The sequence below is a fragment of the Gymnoscopelus microlampas genome (genome assembly GCF_963454915.1).
Source record: "Gymnoscopelus microlampas genome assembly, chromosome: 15".
Taxonomy (NCBI): Eukaryota; Metazoa; Chordata; class Actinopteri; order Myctophiformes; family Myctophidae; genus Gymnoscopelus; species Gymnoscopelus microlampas.
Genome location: NC_139952.1, coordinates 33,847,382 through 33,872,311, shown reverse-complemented (window position 1 = coordinate 33,872,311; position 24,930 = coordinate 33,847,382). Strand labels below are relative to the sequence as shown.

Genomic DNA, 24,930 nt, shown 5'->3' with positions numbered 1-24,930 from the left:
AACTGCAACAGTACTGACAATTCAAGGAATTTTCACTTTGCTATGGTAACAATCCTGACCAGGGCAGGAATTTTACGGAGGCCATGAAGGCTTTGGGCGTCATTGCTCTTCAGTTTGGCCTTCTGCCCTTGACATTATATGACCTAAGTCCACAGTTGCCTTGATACCCAACTCCATCTGATTGTACCATTTCTCCCTTGCCTCTTTCCAGTCAATATGATTTTTTTTTTTGGGGGGGGGGGGACTTACCCATAATCTCATGCCCATCTTCAAATTAGTCCAGTGACTCTGATTAGTCCTGGGCTGAGCATGTGTGTACTTTTGACTCTGCAAACATTGATCATTTTTACATGCATGTATTAAAAAAACATAATTGATAACATTTTTCATTTTCGTTTGATGGCCTGGCCTTCCTGCCCTGGCATTTGGCATCTGTGCCCTCAAATAACGTACAACATCAAAAGCCAAGTGGCCCTTAAAATGATGAAATTCCAGGCTTGATCCTGACAGTCCTGTGCTGACTTTGACCCAAGACCCTCATGTTTGCCAGTTGACCTTCAAACTACCCCTTGTTTTACAATAAGGCTGCATCCACCCACCCTATGGCTACTCATTGCAACCAAACGCCCTGAAGTCAACCACCAATCTGCGACCTACAAACTAATAGGACCTCCCCTTTGCAGTCGGCTACATTTCGATTAGCCAATTGTTGTTGGGAGAAGGTGTGACCAGACGCTGTAAACCACGCCCCAGAGTTTGTTAAGTGCTGGTTGTACATGACATGATTGGCAGGTGTTTCAGCCAAGCGGATCTTCTGAACGAGATCATTTGTCCAATCACTGTGGCGAATCAGAAAAAGAGGTGGGTCCTTCCTCCTGCCGGATGTAACCTACTCGTTGCATCGTCCTCTGGAAATCACAACGTGAGTATCAAACATTAGCTGCCTGCTTTAGAACATCAATTCTCAATGAAAATAGCAAAAGTAGACTTGGTATTTTCGCCGTTAGCGATGTGACTGACTGGCATTTCTTGTACCTAAAAAGGAGAAGTGTTTGTCGTGTGTAACAGTGTCAGACTTGTGAAATTGTGCTGAATGGAAAGCTAGCAAGCAAGCTACACACCTGATTTAGCATTAGCAGCTTTGCTAACGTTAGGTGACACAGGCGATTAAGGCGAACCATCTTCATTAAAAGCGTCTTTAGTAAAGGAAACTGTAACGTGACCAATGTCTGTCTTGTCCATTCACAATCTAGTGCTGTAAACTGATACGGTTTGCTTGCCATGTATCTGCTTATCTCCTATGACTGAGTATGGACTATATCTATCCAATGAAAGAAACTATTGCAATTATTGTCCTTCAGTGTACTAGCAAACGGATGTTTACACATACTCAATAGTATCTGGTGTGATTCTTCAATCTGGACATATGTCTATATATTATAGTCAAGGCCTTGTGCCATTATCATTTTCATACTTATAAATAAGTAAAGATGTAGGTGTTTTGACTGGCAGTGGTGGAAAAACTAGTCACATTCTTTACTTAAGTAAAAGTATCAATACTGCAATGTAGAAATAAATAAATACTGTTACAAGTAAAAGTCTGGAAATTTTCTTAAGTACAAAAGTATTGGCATCATTGGCATATTTATAGTACCAAAAGTAGGAAGTACTCATTATGCAGAATGCACAAGTTTTCACAAATAAAATGTGTCAAAATCTTTTGAAAATATCAGATATACAAAGGCTGAAGTGGTTAATGTATGTTTTGTAATAATCAAAATCTAGAAAAGGTTTTCAAATAATTGTAGTGGAGTAAAAGTACAATATTTGCCTCTGAGATGTACTGGAGTGGAGTATAAGTACTGAAAATTGGAAATACTCCAGTAAAGTAAAAAAAAAAATACCTTAACTGTACTTAAATACAGTACTTGAGTAATGTATTTAGTTACTTCACACCACTGGTGGTTTGACTGGTTTCTCCTTCTTCCTCTCCCCAGTCATAATGGGCAGTGTATTGGCTGCCAGTTCCAACCCGCCACCGGCCTCTGGCGGTGCTGCTGGCCCAGGGTTGACGGTACCCCCGGGGTTCGGTATGCCCCCGGTGTCTCCAGTCATACCCTCTGCTGGGGTGGCGTCAAATCAGACAGAGACTGAAACTCCATTACCCAACCCAGGGGCATTTGAGGAGTGCCATCGGAAATGCAAAGGTGAACAGAGATAATTGTATTCAATTCAAACTTTATTCCAGACACACAGGGGGTCCATAGAGTACATACACATATCACACAATAAACAACAATACATTACAAAAAATATACGTGGAGGCTGACTCTCCAGTGTTTACACAGCCTGGACGAGTACTGGAGACAGCTCTTCCCAGGATTGACTATATCCTCAATAATACTGTTCCGGGACTCATCCAGGCGAGACATGAATCCATGCATGGAGTGTCGTAAGAGAGCCTCACAAGTGTGGATTCCACATGTTACAAACAAGTGACTGGCACTATGCCATCTAGGGACCTTAAGTAGTATCCTCAGGGCGTCATTGTATGCCACCTTAAGCCTCCGCATGCTACCCTTCTTGTGTGTGCACCACATGTATCGTGTTTGTGACTTTCGATTACTAGATTCTCAATCTTCGCTACTCTAACCATAACAAAATGAAAGTGATACGCAGCAAATTTATGTTATTGCAAAACAACGGTACCAATTTGGCTTATGCTACATTAGAATACAACAATGTCAGTTCAATTAAGAAGAACAATTTCTGTGCCTGTTAAAGTTATTATGCAATTGACTACTTCTGTCAAGTTTCAACCCCTAATCACTTGTGTCTCTCAGAGGTTTTCCCTATGCAGATGGAGGGTGTCAGGTTGGTGGTCAACAAGGGCCTCAGTAATCACTTCCAGGTCAGTACATTTCACCAGGGATCTCACCAGCTTAGAATCAGAAACACTTTAGGTGCTGCCAGCAATAAATGTTCAGGACATTATTTAGCGTTCTTATTGGCAAATATGTACACATTTTGCAAATATTGTGGAACAAGGAATACAAACGTCTAGATTTTGTGTTATTGTATGAACATCTTGAACTGTTCCATGGCAATGTAATCAAACATTAGACTAAATGTTTCTCTTGGCCAGAATTAATTGTTTAAAATATTGTGCACTTGATACATGTTCATGTTTAGGAAAGTCATTTTACTGTAATATGTTTTCAGCTCTTCTTAACTATCCAGTTGCTTCTTTTTTCTGGGTGTAAGATTTATACTAGTTGTTTGATCACACTTAACTGTGTATTTTCATTCATCTGTAAGGTGAATCACACTGTGATGTTGAGCACCATGGCGGATTCCAGCTATAGGTTTGGCGTCACGTATGTTGGATCTAAGCAGACAGGTCCCGCAGAGGTATGCAACTACTTCTAATATGTATGTTTGTACTATACAAGTTGTGTATATTTAACTGTATTTCTGTAATCGTTTTTATTTATTTTCCAAAACCATTCATCTGTATGTTGGTATTCAGTCTTTTCCAGTGATTGTGGGAGACATGGACAACAGCGGTAGCCTTAATTCCCAGATCATCCACCAGGTCTCAGACAGAATACGTTCCAAACTGGCCTTCCAGGTAAGACCTTCTGTGTCGCCTGTTCCTTTATTTAACCAGGTTTGAGCGTCACATCTGCTGTTAATGGAAGTACAATTTGTTGTTTGCTGAAGCTGTTGATGTGATGCCATCTTAAGGCATCACACATGATGCCATTAAGACCTGAGGTAGATTTAAGAAATGTCTTCTAAATCCTAAGAGTTTTCTGAAAAACACATGTTGCTATTTCAGTGGTGCTCAAACATTTTCATGTCAAGGACCCCCAGAAATTATATGTATTTGGCCCGCCAACCCCCATCTCAAAATATTTTGTTCCATGGACCCCCAGAAGCAAAGATTTGAATTAAAAATATTTGAATATATACATAATCTAAGATTTGCACATATGTTAGCAGACTTGTTATGCAAAAATAGCAGATGCTCATAGCGCGGCACAAAGTGATGTCTACAAGCTCATAGCGCGGCACAAAGTCACGCGCTATGAGCTTGTATATCTGCTATTTTTTTTTTTTCGTGACACACACTCTTATATTGCTAAAATCTAAAATGACAGAAGATAAATGTGTTTGTCTGATGATGGTGGAATCACAGAAGGCTCAGCAGTGCTCTGAAGCTATATTAAAAATACACCCCATTGTTACATGGTGAAAGCTGTTCATTCTTTTGTTTTGTTTTTATAATGTTATGGTTCTGTTTTCAGACACAGCAGCAGAAGTTTGTGAACTGGCAAGGTGATGCTGAGTTCAGAGGGGAGGATTTCACTGCAGCTGTTACCCTGGGAAACCCAGATGTCCTTGTAGGATCTGGTAGGTCAGCGCGCAGTCGCACACACACCCACACACACCAACATAAGATGCGCTTAAAATGTGCTCAAATAAGATCTTGACTATTTTCAACACAATGTCATAATGCCACGAAAAGTGTCTCGCGATATCTATGACCCAGTCTTCAAAAACGTGTGTACTTTGTTATTTTTTGTTTTTTCTTCATTTATTGTGTTGCCATGGTGTTTGCCAGCAGGGCTCAGTCAAACTTAAAGGAGTATTTCATCCAAAAAATGACTTATTTTCTATCAATTACACACCCCATGAGGCCTTGAATTCATGGAGATTCTTTTAGTTTTTGTCGCATTCCTGAGAAGGTAGGAGACTCAAATGCAGGTCAATTGAGTCTCCTTCCGGAGATGCCGGAAGTCATCAAATTAATGGCTTAGGAATGCGACAAAACATACTCATAGTTCATATGCACATTCTCAATTGATTTATTGAGACAAAAACAAACATTTCAGCTGTCCATGGGTCAAGACTGCTTTAAAATGTTGCATCAGATTATGCAGCTGGCAACCTTTTATTGACAAACACAGAATGAATGTATCTACTGACCTGCAAAAGGGTACCATAATTCCTGGAGAGTAGTCTTCATTCAGTTGGTGGAAACCCTTCAAGTGACATGATAAAAACAACATAAATCACTTAAGCTAAAGCTAAACATCACTTATTTACCTTGTATTTCTTAGGAATTGTTGTCGCTCACTACCTCCAGTCTATTACCCCTGCCCTGGCATTGGGAGGGGAGCTAGTCTACCACCGCAGGCCAGGAGAGGAAGGCACAGTCATGTCTCTAGCTGGCAGATACACAGGTGAGCTACATCTCACCAATCTAACATATCCTTGCTAAGGTCATTGTGATCAGTTAAAGCACACCAACATAAATCTTTCCATAGTGGTCCTAAAACTACTTGTTTTTTAGTAGATTTTGAAGTGCAAGAAAACCTTGGGTAGAGGTTAGGATTGTATAGTTACCTTGCCACAATGTAACTCCAAAGGTGGGCGAGGTATCAAAAATAGTTGCTCCTTTGATTAGAAATTGATCATTAAAAAATGTGCTTCGTTGTACATTGAAACGGCTCTCAAAGTCACTGTGAACGATATAGAGCATCACAAAACCTTGTGCTTTTGGAGTTACAGCATGGCAAGGTAAAGTACCAGGTCCTGGCACTGTGCCTTCTTCAGGGTGTTCGTCAGGCATTCTTCACACCCTGCAGAAGGCACAAGCTTTGATCGATTGAATACTTTATTAACAAGATTGTTAACAGTACATGTCAGACAAAATGTACAGCTAAAAGTTATGCTAAAAGGATAACACAAAAAGTATTGGAGGGCATTGTGGTCCACTGTACTCAATTCATCAATAAGACATACAATACATACATTATTTAACGGTATAAGCTCCAGTAGCAGAAAAATATATATTTACAGAGAAAGTAGGGGAGGGAGCAAGTTGGTAGGGGTAGCAATCTAAGACCAGTTGTAATTTGAGCTGACATGCGTTGGTGTATTTTAATGTGTAGCCCATTGAATTGAAGGCCTCTTATTTAAACCTACCCTGCCTGGACCTGTATTATGCCTTTTTGGTCATAACCTTTCCTTTTTTCCTGCTTTTAAAAGTGTTGTTTTTGAGATTTCCTACTAATGTGTTATAGGAAATTATTATGAGGAAAATTATTATTGTGTGGGTTTGTTCGTTTGATTTAAGTATCATTGTTTTAATGTTGTTTTCCTCTCCTTTGTAGGCAGTAACTTTGTTGCCACAATGACACTAGGGGGCGCTGGGGCTCATGCTTCATACTACCACAAAGCCAATGACCAGGTATTACTCAGCCCTCTACATGTCTTGTTTACATGAAGTGGTACTTTTGAACACAGTGGCCATTTTGCTCTAACGACATACTCTGGAGTGGTAAGCCAACAGAGTGGGGTTTCCCACTCTCCCAAGTATTATGTTGGGGCATTATGGCTTCTGTGTGTGAAAGTAGTGAATTATTGTGCGCCTTGCCTCGTATGCAGTTTCTGCACATTACCATTTAATTTCCATTGTGTACCCTACGTATTTGTGCTACTTGTGAATGCCAAATACTTTATTCACCATGATAGTAATTTTCCCATGTCTCAATCTTCACACAGCTGCAGGTGGGTGTGGAGTTAGAGGCAAGCACCCGTATGCAAGAAACTAGTGTATCTTTTGGCTACCAGCTGGATGTACCTAAAGCCAATTTACTATTCAAAGGTACAGCTTGTTTACACTTTCCTTGTCTTAAAGAAAAAGTACTTCTAATTCTGCCTGCACCATGTTGCATGTCTGCATTTTCTCTCTTGCTAATGTCTTTTTTATTGAAAATGAAATACTGCCCTATTTATTTCAAGTAATGATTAATTTCTGTTTACTTTCCCTCACCCAGGTTCAATAGATAGTAACTGGGTGGTGGGAGCCACATTAGAAAAAAAGCTGCTTCCGCTGCCTCTCTCCCTTGTCCTGTGTTCCTTCCTCAATCACCGCAAGAACAAGTTCCAATGTGGATTTGGGGCTACCATTGGTTAATCTAACTGGAACAAGGGGAGACAGGGTCTCCAAAAGGACTTCACAGTATGGACAGATACAACATGTCATGTATAGATTATGCCATCAATACTATACAGTGTTTGCATCACCTCCACTTGTGTCCTATGTCTTGACAGAGAAGATCATTATTATGTTATACAATTGTACCATCTTGTGTGCTTAATGGGCTCATCGGAAGATAAATATGTAAATAAATTCAATTTAGTAGTATGAAAATGAATCAACCAAATGATCAAAACTGAGTTATGACAGATTATTTGTCAGAATATTGAGTAAAATTGAAAATTTGGTTCTAGACATTGACATGCAGAGACCAGTCCTGGATACTTAAAGTCAAGCTGGAATGGTATTTGGCGAGTATTTAACTTGTGTTGTGACTTATTTGCTATCAAAACAGGATAGGGAGGCAAGGCATAACATTGAGCGGAGAGCTACTGTATGCGTGTCTCAGCCAATCACAGCGATGGGGCAGGGTTGAACCGCAACCTCCAGACATCCGCTATATGTTGGTCTTTTACCCATCTATGAATGTTTAGCTCAGGCTTGGTGAGCCACCATGAGCCGCCTGGAGGTCATCTGGGCCATTTAGTAAAGGATAGTAAACGCTGAATGGGAATTCTGTTACTGAATTGCCTATTTCTCTCTTCAAATTCTTTCTGAAATGTATAACCCTAAACGTAAAGTTAAGTGCAAATGAAAGGGTTTCGGTGCTTAACATTAAAGTGTATATACTGTCTTTTACTGACAGTATATAAGCATCAGATAGATGACCCAAAGTAAGACAGTGAACTCGAGGAATATGCCTGTCAGTCACCCCCAGCAATAAATGTGCAGACTTAATGAGTGCTCCAGTGTCTTACTATGGCTAGTCTATTTGAAGTGCCCAGGTAAAACATTTTTTGTTTGTTTTCAGAAGCGCATTTTAGTGTACTGTTTAATCTGTAAAATGACAGCACCACCCTCTAGTCTAGTGTCTGTAGCATAATGATTCTTATCTCTGTGTGAAACATTGATTTATGGGCAGATAAATGATAATGATTTATTGGTTTAAATTGGTTGGTACCTGCTGATGTAATGTCATATATTTAGTTTTACAGGAATTAACCAAGATCTTTTGCGTGTCCAAAGTTGAAAATAAAATTGCGCATATTGTTAAATAGGTTCCCAGAATTATGGCAGATTAACTCAAGAGTTAAAAACACATTTGTCATTTCAGCTCGACTTTAACATAATCCATTGTTCCTTGGAAAGTATCCAAATACAGTACTCATTGTTTTTCTCTTAGTTCAGTGCCTGTACCCCCCCCCCCTTTTTTTTTCTTTTTCTTTTCTTCTTTGTACTACTGTAAAAGTCAGTCTTGGCATGAAACAAATTAAGTTCTATTTCCTTGTTTGAATGGAGCTTTATTGTTTAGGGGAAGGATCGCGATTCACAATCTGTCACTGTAAGTTTGTTTAGTTTTTACATTGTTTTTCCTCGTGGTACATATATGAATGGTATATATTACATGTATATATCTATTGGAAAACATAAATGCCATTTCTTACAAAAAGGAACTGTTTTTTCATTTATATTCCAGTTTAAATATGATTTGTTTTGTGTGCTTAAAACCTCTGGCGCCTGCTTCTATTAATCATAAATACCTTGTCACCCTGTTTACAGTTAAAAGCTTTTCTTAACAACGGAATGAACCACATTAATATTTTTCTTTTACCTCATACTAGGAATGATGGAAACGGTGAATGCGTATTTGAAATGGAACTTCTAGGTCCAATGTAAGTAGTGAACTCCAATGTGAACTTGTCTCACAAGTAAGGCTCTAAAATACTTAAATCTCCCAGCTTGTATTGCTAAAGCTGGGTGAAAACAAGTGCAACTGCATTGCAGTACAAGTAGGCTGGTTCTTCATATTGGGGCAGTGACATGATTTGTCCATGTCACTGTTCTTGAACCCAGTGTGTATCATTGCCAGCCAGGTAGTCTTGAGACAGTGTATGGGTATTGTTTTTCCTATTCTATACTCAGGATAGCACTGAGTGAAATGATCTACAGGGGGCTTGAATGTCATTACATTATGTATTGCCAACCCACGTCCTGGAACACAAGTTCTTAACCTACCATTCTCATCACTAAGAAACAATGCAACAATATCGCCTTGCGGCACGGACTGCAAGTGTAGAATGATCTTGCATTCAATGGCGCTGTGGGAGTATGTGAACTGTGTTTGCCGGGTCTACTTGATATTATAATGCATCTTTATCTGAAAACGCACTCATACATATTCATTCTGTTGGGTCAGTCTAATAAAAGAGGAAATATCTTAATATACTGTACATCAACACTGGATGACACCATGAATATTGATTACTGACTTGGTATACCTCAAGCAAGATGCATGCTGTTCTCAAGGCTCCTAATTACATCAGGTCTCATTATACATGTTATCAGTTTTCTTGGTATTGCAGTAACCAAATTCCTTGTGAAAGACAGATTAGGTCTGTTGCATGGATAGGAAACCTGCTGCACCCTGTATATTTTTTGTGTGTGTGAGTTTTAGTTTCATTTCAATAGTAACAATCTTTTCCTCCTATCTGACTGTTTATGACGTAATATGAGAATGAAATTTAATTGATGGGACACAGGAAATCATGAACGTGACTGGAACATTTTAATGAACAAAAATATTTTCAGGTGGCAAGCATACATACAATAAATAAAGAAACAAAATTGTCGGATGTTGCTGCAGGATGATACAGGGTGCAAAGTCATTCATTCATTCATTCAAATGTAAACATTTTTGGTCATTGATGACAGGGAAGTCTTTTCTTTTACTGGGTGGTCTTGGTGAAGGACTCCACCAGAGCAGCCAGCTGATCCTTGAGGTCCTGGGCATTGACATCCAAGTTGGCCCTCAGCTCCTCTCCATAGGGGGCCAGGTTCTGCTGGATCTCTTGGGTTTTCTGGGCCAGCTGGGTCTGAAAGCTCTGGGTCAGGGGAACAATGCTTCTCTGGAACTGCTCCAGGCTCTGGTCCATCTTCTGTTTCAACTCCTCAGCGTTGGGAACCATCTGGGTCTTCAGCTCCGTCATGCTCTTGTCCAGGCTGGCCTTCAGCTGCTCAGTCTTCTGGAGCAGAGTGGCTCTCAGGGCTTCTGGGTTCATGGCCTCTGCGTAGGGGGTCACATCTCTCCTCAGCTCCTCCACCTGCCTCTGGAGGTTTGCCCTCAGCTCCTCTGTGTAGGGCTGCAGCTGGGCGCTCACGGTGTTGAGCTCTGCCTCCATCTGGGCCTTCAGTTGCTCGGCCTCCTGGGAAAGCTTGGTCAGGAGGTCCTGACTCAGGGGAGCCACCTGCTGACGCAGGGTTACAACGTACTGGCTCACGGCATCAGCACTCTGAGAAATCCTAGAACTGTTCAGAGACAGACAATTGTACCATGTTAGTACATGAATGAAATAACCATAATCTGTAGCTGAGTGTATTACTATAAGCTGTCCACAGCAGTGCTTTCTCAGGCGCTGATAAATAATGGTACGATCATTTGCGATGAGTAGTGTGTTCATTGTTGCTCAAAGAAATACTGATATAAAGATATGGAATGAGTCTGGAGAATATTGTGTGAAAATTATAGGTTGACCGTGTTACATGCTGCTTTTATAAGTTGAGACTTACTTGATTTCCTGTCCCAGCTCAGACTGTTTGATCTTCTCCAGAGAGTCCTCAGCAGTTAATGTGACCTTGGCCACGTAATCCCAGAATGCATCTTTCACTATGTCAAGTTGGGCCTTGGGCTGCTGCTGCCACAGGATGTTGGCATTGCAAGCTGGAGAATAGACAGATTATTTACCACAGGTTACCGCAGCACTATATTTGCATTAGTTAGTTTAGTTGACTGCTTCGTCACCTTCTTAAACTAATGGCCTAGGCCTAAGTAATTTTTTGTCAGTCCTCATGACACTGGCCACCTCTGGTAAAATCGCCTATATCCTAATTGAAAAGGATCATGCTGTTCCCTCCCCTTTTAGTATGGCTCCCTAGTGTGAGGTGGGCCAAAATAGTCTGGAGTCTGGAGTAAATCAGTAAATCATTTGGCCTAAATCAGGTTTAATCCTATTTAAACATAATTTGTTATAAACGTTTTGGGTGAAACGATTAAGAAATATCATACTGCTCAAAAAAATAAAGGGAACACTTTGATCCCTTAATTCTTTTGAGTTTTTTCGTTAGCAGTATGTACACAGTTCATGAAAAAACTCAAAAGAATTAAGGGATCAAAGTGTTCCCTTTATTTTTTTGAGCAGTGTAGTTTTGTTTTGGATCAGTTTTTTCTTTTTTCTGAAAAACTTCAAAAAATTACTTAGGCCCTTAGTTTAAGAAGGTGACAGTTTGTCATATGATTTATTTATATTTGAGTTACTATAACTAACAGATGTCTGCAAGCTGCCTGATGCAAAATGTTTACTCACCAGAGAAAAGAGTAAGTGCGAGGACCACGAAAACCTTCATGATTGATGTTGGCTGAGGAAGATGAAATAACATTTCTTAAATAATCTGTTTAACTTGCAATCATGTATTCATGGTTTGATGGACATGACTGAATTATTACAAAATGTCTTACCTTGTATAAAGGATGCTTGCTTATCCTTGTCTATGTGCCGGCACAGTTTGTGAGGCTCATGTGTCACTGTGGAACTTTTATAGCTGTTTTGATGGACAAAGTCCCCCGTAGTGTGCCCTGTTGTACGTGTTATCACTTATGCCACTCCACGTCATATCCTCTGGTGCCTAGAAATTTATCATGTAAATACAGCATGCTTCAACACCCTTTTCAGTTACTCTGCTTTCCAAACAACATCACTTTTGTAGAAACACTTACTACCAAGCATTTCAGTTACCCAAGTATTACTTAGTCAGATACAACCTTGTACCTTATAAATGTCTGCTTTGGCATTTGTGCAGGTGGCCCACAAAGATGAGCCCAATTCCACGTATGAGACATATTCCTTGTATGTGCCAACATACCTGGGCAATAAAATAGTCATATTTTTTCATTTAGGGGGTCTATGCTGGGTCAATTGTATAAGATAAATAGTTTGTACTAACATGTTTCTAAGTCATCTTGTGAAGTTGTGATATTACAGTGTGGGCGTGTGTGGATTATTTGCAATGTAGATGACCGCAATATTGACCTTTATTGACAATGAAAAAAATAAAGATTTGGATCATCTTTAATATCATTTTCCTTGTTTTCCTAAGTGTGACAGCTGTAACCCACTCCCTTTCCCCTGCAGGTGGAAAAAAGGTCACACTAGATGTCTATGACATTTAAAAACAGCAGTGCCTTATCAGAGATGTCTCTCAAAAATGTTGAACCTAAATGTTTCTAACCTTATCACTTTGTCCCAGTGGTAATCACTGTTTAAGGATACAAACCAACTAAGGACCCTGGGTGGGTCAGCAACCAGACTTCACCCAGATAACCTCCACACAGGGTCAGATGAGACTATTGGATCAAAGTCCTTCTCAGACAATGACATGCTCAGTCTTCATTTAAATCTGAGAGTAGAAATGGACTCAAATGCACCCGTGGGAGTTCTAACACTGAGCTTTAAATAGTGCAGGTTACATAGGGTTAGTGCATTTGAGGTTGCAGGTGTCAACGTTCACACCAACTCTTGAAAGTGATTCAGTCGAGACAGTGTGCTGTTTGTGTGTCAGCATAGAACTGAAAACAAAATAACCTACCAATCAAATTATACTTTTTACTTTTATTGTGTATTTTATATTACTACATTAGGATACATTATATTGCTACTTTCTTCAAAGTTATGATCAGCTTTTGTTATAGAGGGGGATTTGTTTAAAATGTAGTTCTTTCTTCATCTTTTTTTGGTAAAATGCAAAAGTTTGTATAAATGTAGGAGGGAACTGTACAGAGTATATAGGTACAGGTGTAGGTATATAGGTGTGTGTGTGTGTGTGTGTGTGTGTGTGTGTGTGTGTGTGTGTGTGTGTGTGTGTGTGTGTGTGTGTGTGTGTGTGTGTGTGTGTGTGTGTGTGTGTGTGTGTGTGTGTGTGTATTCTTTTTTATATATATTATTATACACACACACACACACACACACACACACACACACACACACACACACACACACACACACATGAAATAAAATGTAATAAAACTAAACATTTCAGATACAGTTGGAACCAATAAAATGAAGGGGAAAAAAAGAAAATATGTTTAATAAAAGAATCACAAGTAATGTCACGTCTGTGGTTAAAATGCCATGTAGAGTAGGCTACATGGCATGACATAATATGTCTGTTTTTCTTATTCATGAGACTGTAGTGACGTCAGTGTATAACCCTGACACACTGTCCTGTACAGTCCAACAGTGGCGTAGTGATTATGATGTGGAAGTAAGGCAGAGCTACAGCAGGGCACTGACCGCTGGACTTCGTCCCCATATGTTGCTGCAGCTGTGTCTCTATACAGTACGTCCTATATATACTCATCCTCAGTCCTCCAAAACACACACTCAACGCTGCAGGCTTGTACAGGTAAGACATGAAAGTGGATGTTGATGATTTTTTTGTATGGCTGTCAGCAGTGACTTCGGGGGTAGAGTGCCTGCTTGGGAATCGGAGGTTTCCCGGTTTGATCCCCAGCTCCATGTCAAAGTGTCCTTGAGCAAGACACTGATCCCCTAACTGCTCCTGATGAGCAGGTTGGTGCCTTGCATGGTTTCCTCTGCCGTCAGTGTGTGAATGGGTGAATGTAATCCACATTGTATGGCACTTTGGATAAAGGCCCTATAAAATGCACCATTTACCTCAAGGTTCAGCCTATTGTCCATGTATTTTATCATGTTAATGTGCTGGAGACAAGGAGTCATGGTGCTTACATAAAGGATAATTCATACTTCGAACTGATTCTCAACTGAAAAAGGTGACGATTACGTGTATGTATAAATGAGGAATTAGTGTTAGTGTCAAATGATTGGTAAATCTATTTGTTGTCAGGATACTAAAAGGTGTCGGGATGTTCCTGACATTTTCCTGACATTTTCTAGTAATTATTTAAACAACTCAAGGGAACTGACTAACAGCTCCCTGTAGGGAAGATCCCGCAGTGACATCTAGGAATACATATCCTCCTCTATCGCACGCTGTTCTCTCCTTGACTCTAGAGAGAGTGCTGAGAGTAGGCTGTGTCTTTATGTGTCGTATACTATCTGGAATTGCATTAAATCTTTCTTTGCTTTTTATTTGCAGTGTCAATCATGAAGTTCCTTGTGCTGCTGGCCCTCGCCGTGTTCACTGGTAAGAGATGATGGAGGTTTAAACCAGCAGTACATGTATAGCAAATGCATGTCATAAATGTACAGTAAATTATATTCTCTATATACTGTATGTGAACCATCTCTTTAGCAGATTGCAATGCCGATATTGTCTGGCAGAACAAACCCAAGCAACAGCTCAACATGGTGAAAGATGCATTCTGGGACTATGTTTCCAAGGTGACATTCACTGCCGAGGATTCTCTGGAAAAGATCAAACAGTCTGAGCTGGGACAGGAAGTCAAGTAAGTCTCAAGTCTTCAGCCATTATACAAATGCTGTAACTTGCATTCTGATGATGATGAGAGTTTGATTCAATGAAGAACATTGTGAAACCTAGCGATCCAGCATTCAAATTGTCACATCTGTGTCCACAGCACCCTCATCTCTGAGAGCACCGATGTTGTCGACAAGCTCACCGTTGTCCTGCGTGACCAGGTGGCTCCCCTGACCAAGGACCTCGTAACAAAGCTTTCCCAGGAGGCCGAGCAACTGAAGACCCGTGTTGAGACTGAGCTCAATGCCATGAGCGCCCAGCTGCAGCCCTACGCAACGGAGCTGAGCAGAGACCTCCAGAGGCAGGTGGAGGAGCTGGGGAGAGAAGTGACCCCCTATGCTGAGGCCATGGACCCAGACGCCCTGAGGGCCACTCTTCTCCAGAAGACTGAACAGTTGAAGGCCAGCCTGGACAAGAGCATGACAGAGCTGAAGACCCAGATGGTTCCCTATGGCGAGGAAATCAAGGAGAAGATTGACCAGAGCCTGGAGGAGTTCCAGAGGGGTATGATCCCCCTGACTGAGGTCTTCCAGAGCCAGCTGGCCCAGAAAACCCAGGAGCTCCAGCAGAACCTGGTCCCCTACGGAGAAGAGCTTAGGAGGACTCTGGACATCAAAGCCCAGAACGTGAAGGAGCAGCTGACTGCTCTTTGGAGGTCCTTCACTAAAATGGCCCTGTAAATGGATTAACAGCTTTTCTGTGTCAGACAGAATTTGCTCACCAAAAGGTCATTTTCCCCATTGTATTTAACAAATGGTAGAGGCAAAAAGTCTCCCATGTGTATTAGTATTTATATGCTCTTGAAAAGAGGAATTTATTTGTATTTTATAACAATGCCAGACAGCATGTATCTACTCCACTTCTGTGAGTGTTTACTGTGTCAAATGTTTTCTATAAAGCATCAATAAAGAAGTTAAATGTATTCTGTATGTTGTCTACGAGTACAGTAGCAATCATCAGTTTCAAGGAGGGAAACTGACCCCCAAAAAGACTCTGTTAAGTGATACTGCAAAACCTTCCGATTTTAAACTCTCAGAGTTAAATTAAAATTCAGGATTTTCCGGTGAAATATGTAGTATTTACTTAAAACAAGACAACATACAAATTATCCCTAATGATATTATATAAAGGCACTTATTGAGACTCAAAGGGAAGAAGAGAAAGTGACAGAATGCAATGATCAAGAGAGATACTGTAACTTACTACATCATTCTGGTGTCATTCTTTACCAGTCTCATATTTTAGAATATTGTATTATTAGAATATCATGCTCAGATGAAAGACTATACATTCAACAGTGTGACTACTGATCCAGTGAGCCAACAGGCTGCAAAAACAGAAGCAGAAAGACGAGACAGACAGATAAAAGCAAAACAGTAGAAATCAAATGAAAAGCAAACTTAAAGTAGTGATGACTAATATCTGATATGTTACTGCAAAATATGCTAAATAATAAACACTTTCATGAGTTCAACTTGTTTCAAAATCACATTTTGAAACAACAGAATATTATTCCCTTGTTTCAAGGTAAATAAATATTACATAGATAATGTGCAAATATGCAAAATAAGTTCATCTTAAGAAGTGGTTTCAACAATATTGGATCATTATTATACAGGTGAAAATATGTCAGCAGTTTGAAACACTTTCATGAGTTCAACTTGTTTCAAAATCACATTATTTCCTTGTTTCAAGATATCACTGCATTCGGTATTTTGAAATATCACTGCATTTGGTCTGGGAAATGGGTTGATTTGAATTTGAATTATTTTTTGATATCTGCCTTCCGATAAACCCTTTACAAAGGAGCCATGTTTATGGTTATGGGTATCACAGCTGAAACCAAAGGTATTGTCATTAATAGTAGGTGTGTTTCATTGAGCAAAGATTTGAGTTAAGAATTTGCTTTAAAATAATACTCGTTGCTGTCCGGCAGGAACCAGCTAACTCCATTTTTCCGCTTTTGCATTTTATTTCCATAAATCAGGGCCATTGAACACCCTTTACGTCTGTGTGTTGATTAAAAAAGTATTGAACCAATGAAAAGTATTAAAAAGTGCTTCTGACAAAACCATCTAACTCCATTGGAACCTAAAACTTTCTGCTAAACCAGCTAAGTTCACCATAGGGGGGTGGAGTTAGCTGGTTTAGCTGACTCCAGGCTCCACCCCCTTTTGACCTCCAACCTCATTGTGAGCTTGGAGGTCCATTTAGCTGTTCTAATCAATGATGAACAAAACCTCCTAACTCCACTTTTTTTTGTTTTTGTCATTTCCTGAAAAATGAACATTTTGGAGTTAGCTGGTTGCTGCCGGACAGCAGAGATATATATTCAAAGATTTGCACACATTTTCATGATTTTTCAAAATTAGCGGATATACAAGCTCATAGTGCGGCACTCGGTGCCGCGCTATGAGCTTGTATATCTGCTTTTTTTACTTGGTTACTAAGTAACCAATACTAAGTAACCAAGTAAAAGTACTCATTATACAAAATGTCCCATTTCACAAGTCTTCAAAATGTTAAAAAGCATTTTGAAAATAGCCGATCTACAAGCTCACAACGAAAGCTTGTAGGTCTGCTATTTTCAAATAGCCGAAGTATGGGGTAAAGTGTTTAATGCATGATTTGTAATGATGAAAATCTACAAAGTAACTAGTAACTCAAGTTTTCAAATAATTATAGTGGAGTAAAAAGTACAATATTTGCCTCTTAGATGTAGTGGCCTAGACGTACAAGTACTGCAAATTGAAAATACTCCAGTAAAGTAAAGATTCCTCAAATTTGTACTTAAGTACAGTACTTCAAGTCACCTCCAGACAGATGGTCAGTTAGCTCAGTTCAGCTCAGTTGCAGAGCCGATGTTAAAAGGCAGGGCCAGGCAAGCCCAAGCCTACATGATTCAGACCTGAGCACACTCTGTCACACACACACACACACACACACACACATAAAACTACTGTACAGTACACAAACACAGTGCGAAATCTTTCATCAATGCATTTGTCCTAGGACACAAATCATCTTTCATGTTTTGTGCTGCCCTTGTAAATCTGAGAGGAGAGTTAATGTAAAGCAAATAGACACAATTTAGATCACAATCACATCACTGTTAATTGTATTTTATGTATTTCTGTTTTAAGAGGCCTGAATAAATGCTTATGTAATTTCTAATGAGATAATCCAGAAACAGTATTGTCTAATTTCCAATGAGATAATCAAGTTGAATTAAGTATTTTGTCCATTTTAGGGACAATATTAATGGGCACAGAGTTTTCGGTTATGAATGTGTCGCTACATTTCCCACCATAGGTATTATAAATGTAACTGTGTTGTTTTACATTCTTTTGCCTAATAAGAATTTCAATCAATCAAAGAATCAATTTTTAATGACATTAATGAAACTTGATTCGGCAAAACACTTAGTCAGGTCACATAGTCAGGCTGGTAAAACATTGTCATTCTGGATAGATGTAATTGCTGAGCACACTAAGGATCTGATTCCATGGCTGCCTCGTGAAACCATAAAAGCTACTATGCCACAGGTTTTCCTGGAGAATTTTCCAAACACTACTTGTGTAATTGAATTGTACAGAAAATGTTTTGCAGAAAGCAAAATATCTGGACTCAAGAACTGAATCTTACAGTCACTACTATGCTTGTAATACTGTGAAATATCTAGTTGTAACTGCGCCATCTGGAGTCATTATGTACATTTCAGATGCTTTTGTCTAAAAGGTCTGACCAAAAAAGTCCTTGCGGACTTGTTTCTGTTGAGGTCCTTGGTCCATCTAAAACAAGCATTGTTGATGTGCGGACAAAGCTTTGTAAGCATGACACAAGAGTGTTGAATTCAAGTAGAGGAATCCCTGTGTAGAGAAGACAGTCTTCATCATGTTTTAGGAGATACTCTGCAACAGACTGTGAGCTCTCAGGGGATGGTTCAGGCAGCACGCTAGATGTCCTGGCAGGTGGAGCTTTGGGATAGATGTGGTCCTCCATTCCTGGGTCTGACCACTGTGTCTGGACATCATGTGAGCTCTTTGCCACGGGATTTGGCTCCTCTGAAGCCTCCATTGCAACTGGCTCGTAGTCTGCGGGTACAGACATATTTAGTGCAGTAGTTGTTATCGATTGAGACAGATGTAATTGTACATGTTTAACACACCACCATGCTCAAGGCACTGAATTAAACATATGATTATAACATATTATAGTTTTTTTGTCTTTAAAAAATGCTTGTTTTTCTTTTTGGACTTTAGGTTATACCGTCACCTTCCTAAAATAATGGCCTACATCATTCTTTTTGGGAAATTATATTTTTGTCAAAAGAGTTGCTTGCTTCTAGAAATAGGCCATTATTTTGTCAAGGTGCGTGGAGAAGAAAAAAAAGACTAGTAGTGCTGTGCGTGGGTGTGTGACACACACACACACACACACACACACACACACACACACACACACACACACACACACACACACACACACACACACACACACACAGCGCGCGTGTGTGTGAGGTTACAAATGACACATTATGTTTGTGATCATAATTGTGTTGCAACTTTTTGTTTGCGATAGGTTGAATCGCTTGCGACACAATCACAATGAGCCCTGCCGTGGACCAGGCCAGGTCAAATTTGTTTTAATGCCTTGTAGAAATTAATCTTACCCGTTAAATGTCTCTAACGATACTCTCCTCTGGAGGTCTCTCATCCAACAGCAGCGTTGGATATGGGTTGTCCCGTGTAGGTCTCTTGTCCACGAAGTGAAATGAACATACATACACAGCTTTGGGAGGTTTTTTTTAAGTTCAAGTTTCTTAGACAACTTCTTTTCGCATCGGATGTGATGTAATTGAGACGTTAAGCGAGAGAAAAGCATAGATAAAAGACTTACTAACAAACGTTCTTGGAGTCATAATCGCTTTGCGACCTGTGAAGCTACAGCTGTCAGCTACGTTCTGCTGGCAAATGTAAACACACTGAGCCGCTACTTCCTACTTCTGGTCCATCCGCAGGATGTTTCCCACACCAGATTCTTGCCCCAGTAAATTCCCGCGGAAACAGGTGGATAGGCCACAATAAGGACTTGTTTAAAACGTCAAGATTCTTCAAAATGATGGATCGTTATTTGTGGGACTTAAACCTAGGACCCTTTACACAGATGCAGAGAGAATGTTCTGTGATGTAAAAACTTTATTCACATGCAAGGAAGATCATGGTGTTAAACAGCAAACAGACGCTGGTAGACGGTACTCCTGGTTTACCGGGACAGGGTTCAAGCCCCTGCGGTGCTATTCACCTTATGTCCTGTTGTATGTTGACCTGAAATGTTGGGTGGAATGGGCCTGACGTCCCTGTGCCAGAACCCTGTGTAAAATATGATGCAGCACAGGAAAAATCTCTTGTTTTGAACCTGAATGTCTCCAGGTAATAATCAATAGATACATGTAAGGTAATGTCCCCACAAGTATATAAGAATAGATTTAGAAAAGTTAGGATTCTCCTGGTCCCACAAAATAAATGGTTAAAATGGAGTTAAGCCTGATTCAACCTTAGTAACTAAGTTAACTCAGGCTATACTAGGTGTAAATATTTACTTTTTTTCAACCACAATATGCTTGTGTGTTAATGTACTGTATAGTTCAAAGCCATCTGCAACAGTGCAGCTGCATCTAAAGTCCCTTTCCCTACACCTTCTCAGAGGAATTGACACCCAGACATACTGCTGGGGTGGGTCTTGAACCTGTGACTTTCCGCTTACCAGACAGCCACTCTACCCATTCAGCTATGGCTATCTCTGTACATACAGTGGTTCTCAAACATATTCATGACAAGGACCCCCAAATTGATATGTATATGGCCGTGGACGACCATGTGAAAAGATGTAGTGCCAGGACCTCCCATATGAAAGATTTATATTTAAAACTTAAAAGAAAAAGAAAGTGTTCCAAAGACATTGTCAAGTTGTTGGATACACCTTAACACATTGTCAGAACCGGGACTTGAACTTGTAATCTCCCGTTCTTTAAGTAGGTACCATTACTCAGTGACCAGATATGACGTCGGACTTCTTAGGAACAAAGAAATACAGAGCAGATTCCAGATCAGCCTTTCCAACAGATACCAGCAACTACAGGAACAGGATGAAGACACAGATGCGGACATAGAGACTCAATGGCAGCACTCAAAAACGTTGTGGCTGGACACCTGCAAAGAAATATTGGGAAAACAGAAGACAAAACACAAGGAATGGGTCTCAATGGAAACACTCCAGAAACTGAAGGAAAGAAAGGAGAGGAAAGAGAAACTGAACACAAGCAAAACAAGATCAGCAAAAGTAAGGGCACAGGAAGAATACACCCAAGCCAATAAAGAGGTGAAGAATAGCATTAAGAAGGATAAAAGAGATCACATAGACAACCTAGCCAAACAAGCATAAACAGCGGCAGGGCAAGGCAACTTGAAAGACCTCTATATGATCACAAGGAAGTTAGCAGGCAAGTTCCAACAGACAGACAAACCGGTAAAAGACAAACAGGGAAACCCACTCACAACAACCGAGGAGCAGCGGAGAAGATGGGCCGAACATTCCAAAGAACTACTGAACCAACCAGCCCCGACAGAGCCAGCGGACATTACACCAGCGGAGAGAACACTTCCAATAAACTTTGATAAACCCAGCAAAGCGGAGATCAGAAAAGCTATCCTCTCAACAAAGGACGGAAAATCTGCAGGGCCAGATGGAATAGCAGCAGAAGCCATCAAGGCCGACTTGAAGACTGCGGTGGACATGCTCCATAGCCTCTTCACCAAGATCTGGGTGGAAGAAAAGATTCCAGAAGAATGGAAAGATGGGATCATTATCAAACTACCAAAAAAGGGAGATCTCACCAACTGCAACAACTACAGAGGAATAATGCTTCTATCAGTACCGGGAAAAGTTCTCAACAGAATTATACTGGACAGAATGAATGCAGCAGTTGATCCCATGCTTCGAGACCAGCAGGCAGGCTTCCGGAGCAACAGATCTTGTACGGACCAGATCGCCACCCTGCGCATCATCATCGAGCAATCCATCGAATGGAACTCCCCATTATATATAAACTTCATAGACTATGAAAAAGCCTTTGACAGCGTGGATAGAGAGACTCTGTGGAAACTGTTGAGGCATTACGGTATCCCAGAGAAAATCATCACCCTGATTCAAAACACCTATCAAGGAACGTCATGCAAAATTTTACATGCAGGCCAACTGTCAGAGAGTTTTGAGGTCAAGACCGGTGTGCGTCAGGGATGCCTTCTATCACCCTTCCTCTTCCTCCTAGTCATAGACTGGATTATGAAGACCACCACAAAAGGAACGAAGAACGGAATACAGTGGACCCTATGGACACAACTGGATGACCTCGACTTTGCTGATGACCTGGCTCTCCTGTCACACAACTACAACCAGATGCAGGACAAGACAACTAAGCTGGCAAATACATCCCTTGAGACCGGGTTGAGAATAAACAGGAAGAAAACCAACCTAATGATGATCAACACCTCTACCAACAACACAGTCACAGTAGGTGAGGAACCCATACAGGAAGTCAACTCATTCACTTACCTAGGCAGCATCTTAGATAGGCAGGGCGGCACAGACAGCGACGTCACAGCCAGAGTAGGCAAAGCCAGAGCAGCCTTCATCATTCTGAAGAACATCTGGTCCTCCAAGGACATTGCCATGACAACCAAAGTGCGGCTCTTCAACTCAAATGTAAAATCCGTCCTTCTCTACGGTTCAGAGACGTGGAGAATGACGAAAAGAACATTGCAGAAGATACAGACTTTTATAAACAGCTGTCTGAAACGCATCTTTGGGATCAGGTGGCCAAACAAAATTAAGAATGAGGAACTATGGCTGAGAGGAAGACAAGAACCAGTAGAGAAGCAGATCCTGAGACGAAAGTGGGGGTGGATAGTCCACACCTTGAGGAAACCGACAACCAGCACTACACGCCAGGCCCTGACTTGGAATCCCCAGGGGAAGCGGAAGAGAGGGCGGCCTAAGAACACCTGGAGGCGGGACACTGAGGCGGAGCTCAAGAGACAAGGAACCAGCTGGGGGAAGGCAGAAAGGACAGCCCAAAGTCGTGTTGGATGGAGAAGAGTCGTAGATGGCCTATGCTCCACTGGGAGCGATGGGCCTAAGTAAATAAGTCAGTATTACTCAGTGAGCCACTGAGCTTTAGTTTGATGCCCATGAAAAACGCTCAGATTGAACCCATTTCACTGTATACTATGTTATTGTCCCTTACACCAGTAGGGATACTATACTAGTCCTGTGTAGTGGAAGAAATCTAGCATTAAAGGTGAAAACTATCACTAAAATTGATACGTATTGGCCGCAGACCTCCATCTGAAAAGATTGTGCTGGGGTGGCTATAATAAGGATTTGTTTAAAACGTCAAGATTCTTCAAAATGTAGAATTGTTATTTGTAGGACTTGAACCCAGGTCCTTCAAGACATGCAGAGAGCGTCTTTTCACAGTGAGCTATTGAGGTGACTATGGAACAGCCAAATAGAATAGATTCATCACAAAAAGTTTTTTTTCCCATAAACATTGAAATATCTAAGCTAAACTAAATCATTGTAACTGCATATTTTGATAAGTATTTTGTTACAGTAATTAATGAAGTGAAGGGACAGTGGGGGTTACAGTGGTTCTTCTTTAATCTGAAGCATGTTTTCAACGCCACACTTAAAAGCACTACAGAAACATGTGGACATGTGTGGAGGTGCCATAGGCAAGCGAGTTCCTGCGTGGATACCTAGGCGACCTTGTATACAAGGCCAAAGCAGGTTCAAGTCCCGCCTAGGCACTGAAGCACATACTCATCGATGTACTCTGTTACCCCCGGTGTACGGGGATGCAGTACAGTGGGGCCGGGGAGCGTTTAGCTCCCCGGTGTTTCCACACAGTAAAACCAGGTGGTTATGGCAAAATATATCACACCTATCTGAACTTTTTTAATAATATTGTGTCATTATTTCATGTGGGTTGTTAGATGGGTGTTGTTGTTGTTAGAGCTAATAAGGCTAGCTGTCTGTATCATGTGAACAAACACAACATTATAACATTAATGTGTGTTTATTTTCATGGCCAAAATACAAAAGAGCAAGTCAAAAGCACAAAGAGACATGTCTAGGATGGTTGAGAGATGGAGTAGGGGTCTGAAGGTTGGACTCTCGGCACAGAGGTTCCATGTTCAAATCACAGTCGTCACATACTTCAGTGTTGTTGTACTTTGACATTTTCAAGGCCAAAATACAAAAGAGCAAGTCAAAACCACAAAGAGACCTATTCAGCATGGCGGAGAGATGGAGTAGTGGTCTAAAGGTTGGACTCTCAGCACAGAGGTTCCGTGTTCAAATCCCAGTCGTCACATACTTCGGTGTTATTGTACTTTGAAATTTTCATGGCCAAAACACAAAAAAACAAGTCAAAACCATGAAGAGACCTGTTCAGCATGGTGGAGAGATGGAGTAGTGGTCTAAAGGTTGGACTCTCAGCACAGAGATTCCGTGTTCAAATCCCAGTCGTCACATACTTCGGTGTTGTTGTACTTTGACATTTTCAAGGCCAAAATACAAAAGAGCAAGTGAAAACCACGAAGAGACCTGTTCGGCATGGCGGAGAGATGGAGTAGTGGTCTAAAGGTTGGACTCTCAGCACAGAGGTTCCATGTTCAAATCCCAGTCGTCACATACTTCAGTGTTGTTGTACTTTGAAATTTTCAAGGCCAAAATACAAAAGAGCAAGTCAAAACCACGAAGAGACCTGTTTGGCATGGTGGAGAGATGGAGTAGTGGTCTAAAGGTTGGACTCTCAGCACAGAGGTTCCATGTTCAAATCCCAGTTGTCATATACTTCAGTTTCAAACCCGCACGAAGAGACCTGTTCGGCATGGCGGAGAGATGGAATAGTGGTCTAAAGGTTGGACTCTCAGCACAGAGATTCCGTGTTCAAATCCCAGTCGTCACATAGTTCGGTGTTGTTGTACTTTGACATTTTCAAGGCCAAAATAAAAAAGAGCAAGTGAAAACCACGAAGAGACCTGTTCGGCATGGCGGAGAGATGGAGTAGTGGTCTAAAGGTTGGACTCTCAGCACAGAGGTTCCATGTTCAAATCCCAGTCGTCACATACTTCAGTGTTGTTGTACTTTGAAATTTTCAAAGCCAAAATACAAAAGAGCAAGTCAAAACCACGAAGAGACCTGTTTGGCATGGTGGAGAGATGGAGTAGTGGTCTAAAGGT

General features: G+C 40.8%; 3 protein-coding genes across 3 annotated transcripts; 2 read left to right on the top strand and 1 right to left on the bottom strand.

Annotated features, from left to right (window-relative positions):
* Positions 1-829: 829 nt before the first annotated feature.
* tomm40l (translocase of outer mitochondrial membrane 40 homolog, like) lies at positions 830-8,561 on the top strand. Its single transcript, XM_084079971.1, has 10 exons — positions 830-922; positions 1,998-2,207; positions 2,844-2,911; positions 3,319-3,411; positions 3,530-3,631; positions 4,311-4,416; positions 5,127-5,249; positions 6,183-6,259; positions 6,574-6,676; positions 6,849-8,561. Exons 2-10 carry the CDS (start codon positions 2,003-2,005, stop codon positions 6,986-6,988), a joined length of 1,017 nt encoding a protein of 338 aa, XP_083936097.1. The 5' UTR covers positions 830-922; positions 1,998-2,002; the 3' UTR covers positions 6,989-8,561.
* Positions 8,562-9,837: 1,276 nt separating this feature from the next.
* On the bottom strand, positions 9,838-11,512 carry LOC311061753 (uncharacterized protein; the record flags this gene model as incomplete). The annotated part of the gene is made up of 3 exons (XM_084080445.1): positions 9,838-10,417; positions 10,679-10,829; positions 11,473-11,512. 3 exons carry the CDS (start codon positions 11,510-11,512, stop codon positions 9,838-9,840), a joined length of 771 nt encoding a protein of 256 aa, XP_083936571.1.
* A 2,777-nt stretch (positions 11,513-14,289) lies between these two features.
* On the top strand, positions 14,290-21,067 carry LOC311061752 (uncharacterized protein; the record flags this gene model as incomplete). Its single annotated transcript, XM_084080444.1, has 4 exons — positions 14,290-14,329; positions 14,441-14,591; positions 14,724-15,299; positions 20,662-21,067. The coding sequence occupies 4 exons, from the start codon at positions 14,290-14,292 to the stop codon at positions 21,065-21,067; spliced, it is 1,173 nt and encodes a 390-aa protein (XP_083936570.1).
* Between the last annotated feature and the right edge of the window lie 3,863 nt (positions 21,068-24,930).